Genomic DNA, 9,784 nt, shown 5'->3' with positions numbered 1-9,784 from the left:
AGTAAATTGTCATATAACGGAGGGGGAGGTAGCTGCTCTTAATCTTTTTTAATGCATGTTTCTTTGTAGGCGTGTGGCACACTTGATCAACCGATGGATTAGTAACCTTTGAAAATAAGGATATGAACATTTTGGGAGTTGGGAAGCTTCTACTCATAGCCCGATATGAAGAGCCCACATCCAACACTCCTACACCACATTGCCACGTGGGATATTTGGACGTGGATTTCCTTACTGTCAATCTAACATTAGAGAGACTACAAAGAATCTCAATCATAGATGCTCAGACTTTAACACTCAAACCCAAGATTAAAAGGTGGGCCACCGGCACACTCCAAATCAGAACCATTGAAAATGATGCTTTAACCCACTTACCTGATAATATGAATAGCAGTGATACATTGTCATTTCTTTTACAATTTCAGGACAGCATACACCACTGTGAACCTTAACTTCCATCACGAGATCGATTACGTTCATCCGTCGACAAAAAAATGGCCTCACATCACAATCGTCGAAAAGTCCATGATACATTTCTCCAAAAAATCATGATGTTAATCTTCACCATTGGATTACATAATCAAAAGAAAATGCTCATCGGTTACCATTACTGCTATCGCTACAATGTGCACTGGCCACATGCACGGCGACGCCACTATTCGCACTTGATCGAACGGTAGATGTGTCGCACAAACAGCAAGGAAGCGCGGAAACCAACAGTCCCAAGCATGAGGAAGAATCCATAGCAAATGCAAGCCATGTAACCGAAGAAAAAGGATGTCTGCATGAAGCCGGACATGTCTGATCTAGCATAGTAGTAGTATAAGCAGTAGCCAAAGATAAATACGCCGGTAGAGCCTCCACAAAGAATAGATCTGGCATTGGATGAAACAAACTTTAAAGATGGTAACTATATCAGGAACAGCTCCAAATGGAAGTCGGTATTGTGAAAGATTTTAAGATCCATTTGAACGCACGATCAAATTAAATTGCAATTCTGTTACTTTGAAGACAGACACGAAAGGAATGTAACGGCAATTCCAGGCTGCTTCCTCATCATGGGGGTTTGGATGCCACTAAAAATGTATTTTAACAGCGCTTCTCTCCTGCTTGTTGGAAGCATATCAATACCTAGAATTAAATATGATACTTTTGCCCACTCAAGAATCCAATGGGCTTCAATCAGTCTTTTTTGTGTTGGGAAGTCAGACGAACGGTTCAGATGTTCAAAAACATCTCATATTTTAACATGTGAGAGATGATCAAGCAAAGCCTCACTAACCCCCACCCTGCTTGGGGGGGAGGGATGCATTTCACTTGCAGATTTAATGAAAAAATTCCACATGCTTGTAAATGGTGCCAAATCTGTCCTGATCATCAGGTGGGGCCAGCAGTGTGGACGCCTTGGCTAAAAAATTCAGGCCACCAACTCATCAGGTGGGCCAATGTACGAATCAAATGGATGGCTAAAAATGATTTACCAGACCTTTCAGCAATCTATTTGTTTCAAGCATTATGGCCCAACTGATGAGTGGACCAACCACATTCTTCGGCCAACAGAATCACAAGGTGGCTCACCTGATGACTGACTTGGGTCTTACATAAAAGCCACAACGAAACATATGGTTACACGTAAAGGGAAAAAGAATGGGTTGTACATTACCTCCACCACCACTCATGGTCCTCAACAGTAAGCTGAAAGTACGTCAACGCGATTGTGATGAATGCTGTGACGATAATAAGAATGATGAAAACGATGAAAAGGATGCTATATATGGTGTAGATTTTGTGACCCCACACGCTAGCAAATATGTAGTAGAGCTCAATATAGATGGCGCTGAAGGGCAGAAAACCAGCCATGGCCATCTGGGGGATGGTTCCTCTATACCATGGCAACTCGGGAATTTCTCTTGGGTACTTTGCCGTGCGACATGGAGCTTGGAACTCGGTCTTGCTATTCTTACCCGCAATACCGCCCAATACAAGCAGTGGAGAAGTTACTAACATCCAGATGAGAAGAATCACCAAGATTGTACCAAACGGTAAGGCTGCAGTGGCACTGTATGCGATAGCGACGGTGTTAAGGAAGCAGAATGTCAAGAACAAGGGCCCGCAGAACAAGCAGCCCGTTAACAACAAATTCCTCACCTGCAAAAACAAGAAAAATCAAATAAAAGAAAACCCGCATAGAACCATGGGCTATTTAGCCTGTGTTTGGATGTTCATTTGAATTGAACCTCTGCTATATGTAACACGAGTAACCAATGCCCCCCCTGCAATTAGTTTATGAAGAGAATCATACTTTGGATTTTCGAAGGACGTGGGAAGGGACTTGAAATAAAGTCAAGGGTATTTAGATAATTGGGCTATGTGGCTGCTTTAACTGAGGATATGGTCCGTGATAGAGTGGAACGGCATAACAGGATTCATGTAGCCAACCCTAATTAGTTTGGATAACGCTTCGATGATGATGAACCTTTAAACCATGCAAAACTCACTTGCTCCACCAGGATGGGGGCATTTTTGTCGTTTTACAATTTTGATGCAAGTAGCCCACACAGGGCGCCTACTGCATGTAAACTACACTCACCCGAAACAAGGTTTGCTAGAATACATCAGGACATACTGCAATGGGATCGGTCAGGACTAGCTTTTGGATCCAGGGCAATCTTCCATTTATCCAAACCATTTATATGACAGCCCATCACATATATAATGTATATACAAAAATAAAATAAAATCTCCTAGATTGGGTTGAAATACTTCAATCTGAGAGTTATTTTGGGTATACCCTATCCAAAGTTAGGCCCATCATATAGAGGGTTTTGGTCATTGAAAAGGACCCATATCCAATGGCTGATTTCCCAATGAATCTGATTAGGTGTCATACACTACCAGAGTATCAAGCAACTTTCCTTTATTGTCCCTCCTCCACGTCTTGAGAATCACTTCCTCTTCTCATGTGCGTTGCACGTGCATGCCCACTAATTGCAATAGCGCAATTCAATAACGGAAAAAAAAAAAAAACCAGTACGGGCTCAGCCCTTCCATTCGTACTGAGGGAATAGCACCCGATTTACCAGTAACATGGTCCATTATCCAAATTGAAATGCATGAAATTGCATGTGAGGGTTTAACATTAAAAGGTTAAAATGGGTGCCGCCTCAACTTAGAAACTGCCTTATATCGCATTCATTTATTGCAGTTCAATTCAAATGAGCCAAACACACCCTTAACTACCTGATATGGAAAACAACATAGCTGACAGAGTAATCTCATACCCAGTTAGTTCCTTCTAGTTGCAAATAAGTGGATGTTGCAGTGTAGCCTGCAATGCCGGAGGTAAGAGCATAAATGACAACCAAAGCGGTGAAAAGAGCTCCCCTATTGTATGGATAAAACACCCCAACTAGCGCGAGAAGGAAGATGAAAATTGCACTGATAAGCAACACAGACAAAAAGTACAGGCAATTAGAATCAATGGATATTACTATGATTCTTTGGATTTTTTGAGTTCCATCCATGAAGCAAGCACCATACAATTTCCTCCATACATGTTGCACTCGTGTACATTGATTAAAAAAAAAAAACATGATTTGGAAGGCTATGATACCAGCGACGAGGGATGACTGAAAAAGCAGGTGAATCAGACCATGTCAATACAAAGCTGGGGAAAGAATGTTCCAAATTAGCCCCATCCACATGGTGCCCCACCATAAACAACAGTTCTGATCACCTTGAGCATTTGCCACACTTATGATGTGGATGGAACTTCGTGGAGCTTCCATGAAGTGCAACTCATGATGGCATTTATCGTTTACAATGTAAATTGCAATTGGGACAGTTCTTACAGTGCAAATAGCTGAGTTCCCGATCCAATAATGGCTGAAAAAAAAGATTTGTGCTTTGGGAAACGGAAGACATCTCCATGAATATATTTCCATCCCGTCTCTTCATGATCATCGACCGAGTCATCATCGTGCGAATACCTGCCAGTGGTGTGACAAGAATCAGTCGAGAAATGCACAGAAAACCCAGTGTACAGAAGAGGTACCATACAATGCCCAACCAAAAGAAACAGAGTCTCTTGTCAGACTGAGCAATGGTAGAGGTGGGCCCCACATTGCAGTAGTTAAAGCCGTTCATGTGTTGGACCCCATAAATGGTAAGAGGCATGCCATTATCTCTCTGATCAGGTGATCCTAACCACTAAATCAAAACGGGCATTTACAATCCACAATTTAATGGGCAGCCAATTGGACAGTTAGGATCATAATGGAGGCATTTTTGGGTGTATTTATCCACAATGGGATCCACCATATGATTGATTCAGAGGTATGCCCAATGTAATATTTTATGGGCTCGATTGAACATTGTATACCTTGCACTAAAAAGTAAACAGTGCGTTGTTCTTACTTAATGAAGTCGTTCTTTAGGACGCGCATGAGAATCGTAGCAAGAAACCCAGTTAGAAGGAGGACCGTCACGCATGAGTTTATGATCGAGAACCAATGGATTTCCAAGTGCTGGGGCATCGAGGAAGATTTCGAGTACTTCTCAATCCTCTTCTCAAAAGGGATGTCGGTTTCTTTCCACTTCACCGAATATGAGAATTCGACTTCTATATCACTATCTTCCGTAATGTCAACAGTTAGATTGGGGTCGGTCTGAACATTTATTTCTATAATGCGGTCGTTGTTGTAGAGAATATCGAAATGAATATGTTTAAAGAGCAAATACTTATACTCGCTCGGATCCATTTTGTTCTCCCTGTCAACCTTCCCAATGAATCCCCAAAAGGGTAAGTCATCGTAGTACATCTCAAAGTAGTAGTCCTTCTCAATGGCAACCCTCAGCTTTGCAACATCTTCTTTTGGCAGCCTTTTCTTACAGATGGTTTCAGTCTGCTTGTCCACCCGATAATCCAAATGATATGGCGCATCAACTAGGCGGTCGCCATTCAGAACTTCCCCAAGATCCTCCCTCTTCTCGTTCACATGCTCTGCAATGATTTTATCAATTAAGTTTTAGACACCCACCTGAATAGGGAGGTGGAATTCGATGATAAGAACAGATTATAGCTACAGAAACTTCATCAGGGAAAAAGAAAAAAGAACCAACCACAAACCTGGTGAACACAGTGGCAGATCATAATATTGATACGTCTCACTGCAAGATGCACAAAACATCCCATTATCAACAGCATTCCGAAAGAGAAATCACGATAAACCTAGTTATATAATACATGGAAAACGGTGTTCTCAGCTCCTTCATTGTTTAGGTTGTGTTTGGATGCACGGTTGAATTGGGTTTGAAATGAATAGTTGAATAAATGTGAAATCGCCAATCAGAAAAACCTTCCTGGGCTGCAATTTGCAATTACATTAATTCCAAGCTGGACCACAACATAATTAGCAATGTGGCACATGGCAAAAGTCTGAGTATCATTCGATGTAGATGGTGACAAATACAGTTAAAATTTGTCCATAAAAATAGAAATGCCAAAAAATCGAAGACTGATAGGTTTGGGTATACTGCGGTTTTACTAGAAAAGTTAAGGACGAAAATTTTGCTAAATATGGGTTGTTTTTAGGCTATTTTAGTGGAGAGAATTGGAAACTAACAAGGGTTTTTAATGTGGGTTTGCTCCTGTAGGGTGGGTTTGACCCCCTCCTCGGCATTACCCGATACATGTGGTTGTGGGTGATTGCGTGTATCTGTAGGGAATAGTCTCGCAGCAAAAGGGGCAGGACATCCCGTGTCTTTTTTAAAAAAAAGTATTAAGGGTCTTTAATGTAAGCTGAAGAGGCAATTAAGAGTTCTTTTGGATGCCTGCAAATGGTTTAAGTGGTAAATGATTTCCAGGTGTAAAGTGTAAACCATTTACAGCCTATCCTGTTTGGCGGTAAGCTGTAAATGACTTGCAGGTAAATGATTGTCTGTGTTTGGATAGCCTGTAAATTGTTTAAATCCTGTAAATGGAGAGCCAGTCTTTGAAAGCATATCCGTTAGGCTGTAAATGGAGAGCCTGTAAATGAAATCCCACCTTTTTAACAGTAAATGAGATGGGGTAAATGCTGTAAATCATTTACAGGCAAAAAAGGTCATCCAAACGCAAAGTGTAAATGATTTCCCTGTAAATCATTTACAACTTGCCCCATTTATAGGCATCCAAATGATCCCTTAAACTTAAACCAAAAAAAATAAAAAATGCATCATCAAAATTGAGGTTTCAAAAGTTCAATGTGGAAGTCGAAAGGCATCTAAAAAAAAAAACAGTTCACACCATAAATACATGTGTTATGTTATACATGAACAACTATAAAATGCGTATAATGCGCGTTTTATAAGTAAGGCATAAAATATTTGTGAACTAAAACATATCTTTTGAATTATACTCTGGACAGAATGTCTTCTTTTTTCTTTGAAAATAAAAGAAATAAAAAAACAGTGAAATACACATATTATACACATATTTGCTAACTATCGTCATGAAAGAAATGTAGTCGCAATTTACGAATACTAGAAACGCTGTTAAGAAACAATCATTTCCTTTCTGTTAAACTACTTGCTCACAACTCAATTCAATTGTGCATCCAAACATGCCCTAAAGTAGTGATGAGATCTTCAATTATACTTCAGAAACACTCATAGATGAACAATTTGAATCTAAAATACAACTGTACTGAATATGAAAATTACGAATTTCAGAATGTAATCGTCAAAGCTGCCACAAAGTTCATCAAGAGCATTGATCTGCGGCTTTTTTACTCTCACTGTCAGAAACCATAAACTATAACCAATTCGACATGGATTAATTTCAAGAAAGCAAGACAACGATTGCAAATTCACATATTGAAGAAGAGTAACTGTAGAAACACGCAGAAATTGCATCTCCTTTAGATAACACAATTTGGATTTATGAACTAAAAATGTTGGGGAAATAACACGATTTCAAAGAGAACTAAGAGCAGATAGACATTACGGAAAAAAAGTAAAAGAAAATATCAATTTGAATTTCTCTTTTTTATATATATTTCATTTACCTTGGATTGTGAAAGGGGCCCACTTTGTTAGCATACAAAGGGACATGATCTCTCTCTTTATACTTGTGATCTGACCCATCTGCTCCAACTTTCAAAACAGAAACCAATAATAAAACCGCCACAACAGTTCCCACCAGTCTCTCCATTACCAAAAGCTCAGATCTTTCCAACAAAAATCAGACCTTTTATGGGTTTCCTGAAATATCCAACAGACCCCACTTCAAAAGAATTCCCAAAAATTGGATTTTAACATTAAAAAATTGAAATTCCAGCTCTCTGAGCAATGGGTTTTGAAGATCTGACTTTCACATGCTCGTCAAGTAAAGATCCTTTAAAAAAGATCCAATTTTTTTGATTTTTTATGGAAATTTCAAAAGACCCAAGTCTAAAATGCCTCAGAAGAAAAGAGTTTTTTGACAGAAAGATTGAAACCTGCAAAAAAACAGAGGATTGAGAATGCAGATCTACAAAAGATACTATCTTTCCAATCTTTCCTGTGATTTTGAAGAAGACCCAGATCAGATAAGGCTCAAAAGATGGGATTTGAATGAAAAAACATGGGTTTTTATGAGAGAAGTGAAATGGATGAGCAGATCTAAAAAGGAAAATAGCCTTGATTGCCTGAAAACACCATTGAAATTTGAAAGGCTATAAAACGGGTGGATTACAGACGTGGCTGCTCGATGTTTCGTGCGATTTTGGGCGACCGGATTCGTCTGCAGCGCCTGTTTTACCCAGCTGCGTAAAACACCCGATCTCTGCGTTGCCCACCATCTTTTATATGTAAATCCACTCCGTCAATCAGGTGATAATCATTATTTTAACCGTACATGCAAAAAATCATTCCGAAAAATAACTATCATGGGCCAGACTAATGGGAACAACGTAAAACCGCTCCTCCGGCCGGCCTGATTTTTGTTTGTTCCCTTCATCCTCGGTAATTGCACCTGATTAAGGAGTTTGAAAATCTCGCTCGTTGTTGATTAAGATGGTCCTTCAATGTGCGTTCTTATTCATCCATAGTGGGGCCAGAGTTTTGACGGAATGGATTAGGGACATTTGATCCACGTGGATCATGGATTAGACACCACCATTTACCAAATGATGGCCAACAATCACCGCAATCTAGAGAAATTTACGACTGTGGACCCCACCTTTTATCCATTGGATCTCATGAAGCAAAACAAACTTAACATACGAACTTAGATCTGTTCGTACGGGCAGCGAATTCGAGGACAAAAATATTCCTGCTTTGTAAAGTGGACTGGTGGTGGCCGTCTATAGCTACGAATTATAACCGTAGCTTTAACCGTAGCCATGGCCGCCTGCCACTTTGTAGGTTGTGTAGTGTGTGTACCCTCTATAGCTACGAATTATAACCGTAGCCATTGCCACGTGCCACAGCAACAAGTGTTTTGTTGCGCCAATCTACTTTTTTTTTTTAAAAAATTTAACACAAAGAACTTTATTCTACCTACCTACATTTTTCTTTAATACAAATTTATATGTGTATAAGCATATAAAAAAAAATTTCTCTCTTTTTATAATTTCTTTCTTTATTCATTTGACAAGAATATGTTCTAAACCAAAATTATTTACCTAATATATCATATATGATTTTGGGGTAGGAGAAGCAACTTTAGCCAACTAACCTGATTATTTTCCAAGATATCATCAGGTCAATGGTCGAAAATTCATTTCATTCACTTCGTGGTCAATTTTAATCAATTTGCAGTCAATTTCAATCAAATTAAAATGGCTTGGACTGTCACGCAGCCATGCCGTGTACGGTGGAAGAATTCCCATAATTTTTTAGTCAATGTTGCATTAAAAAAGAAGAAAAAATGGGTTTTATTATTACACACTGTCAGCATAGCGATTCATATGCAGGTGTAGCAATTATATATGACACAGGCAAATAGTAAAATTGTGTTTGCAAAATGACGATTCATATGCGGGGCAAACTAGAAATTGAGCAGGGAAAACTATAAATTAAGTAGGGCAAACATGAAATTCAGCGGGGAAAACTAGAAATTGTGCGTGGCAGACATGAAATTCAGCGGGGGAAACTGGAAATTAAGCGGGGCAAACATCAAATTGGAGAGGCAAACTGGAAATTAAGCGGGGCAAACATCAAATTGAGCGGGGCAAACTGGAAATTGAGTGGGACAAACACGAAATTGAGCGGGCTAAACTGGAAATTCAGCGGGGCAAACATGAAATTCAGCAGGGCAAATATGAAATTGAGCGGGGCAAACATGAAATTCAACAGGGCAAACATGAAATTCAGCAGGGGAAACTAAAAATTGAGCGAGGCAAACATGAAATTCAGCGGTGCAAACTAGCAATTGAGCAGGGCAAACATGAAATTGCGTGGGGCAAACAGGAAATTGAGCGGGGCAAACATGAAATTCAGTGGGCAAACTTGAAATTGAGCGGGGGAAACTAGAAATTAAGCAGGGCAAACACGAAATTCAGTCGGGCAAACGTGAAATTCAACAGGGCAAACAGGAAATTAAGCAGGGCAAACTTGAATTTCAACAGGACAAACATCGAGAGATCGTTCAATATATTTGAGCATTACTCGATATATCGAGATTTGAACGTCGATATTATCGAAACATACTCGGTATATCGAGAAATTATTGAAATTTCAGTGTTGGCTGCTGAACATTTCAAAGGCAAAGTCGATATTATTGAGCAACGCTTGATATATTGAAGATTGAATCTCGATATTA

At 39.5% G+C, this 9,784-nt stretch overlaps 1 protein-coding gene across 3 annotated transcripts; it reads right to left on the bottom strand.

Moving 5' to 3' along the window:
* Positions 1 to 355: 355 nt before the first annotated feature.
* LOC131247968 (transmembrane 9 superfamily member 2-like) lies at positions 356 to 7,743 on the bottom strand. 3 transcript variants are annotated; one of them, XM_058247970.1, is made up of 8 exons: positions 7,719 to 7,743; positions 7,047 to 7,242; positions 5,129 to 5,169; positions 4,417 to 5,002; positions 3,852 to 3,989; positions 3,282 to 3,438; positions 1,664 to 2,148; positions 356 to 875 (listed from the first exon to the last, which is right to left on the bottom strand). In XM_058247970.1, the coding sequence occupies exons 2-8, from the start codon at positions 7,190 to 7,192 to the stop codon at positions 656 to 658; spliced, it is 1,773 nt and encodes a 590-aa protein (XP_058103953.1). In that variant the 5' UTR covers positions 7,193 to 7,242; positions 7,719 to 7,743; the 3' UTR covers positions 356 to 655. The 3 variants fall into 3 exon arrangements, with proteins under 3 accessions (XP_058103953.1, XP_058103952.1, XP_058103951.1); XM_058247969.1 differs by lacking the exon at positions 7,719 to 7,743 and adding an exon at positions 7,515 to 7,694; XM_058247968.1 differs by lacking the exon at positions 7,719 to 7,743 and adding an exon at positions 7,479 to 7,693.
* Positions 7,744 to 9,784: the final 2,041 nt, after the last annotated feature.

This window comes from Magnolia sinica, chromosome 6 (genome assembly GCF_029962835.1).
Source record: "Magnolia sinica isolate HGM2019 chromosome 6, MsV1, whole genome shotgun sequence".
NCBI classification, from domain to species: Eukaryota; Viridiplantae; Streptophyta; class Magnoliopsida; order Magnoliales; family Magnoliaceae; genus Magnolia; species Magnolia sinica.
This window is presented reverse-complemented; position numbering and strand designations above follow the sequence as displayed.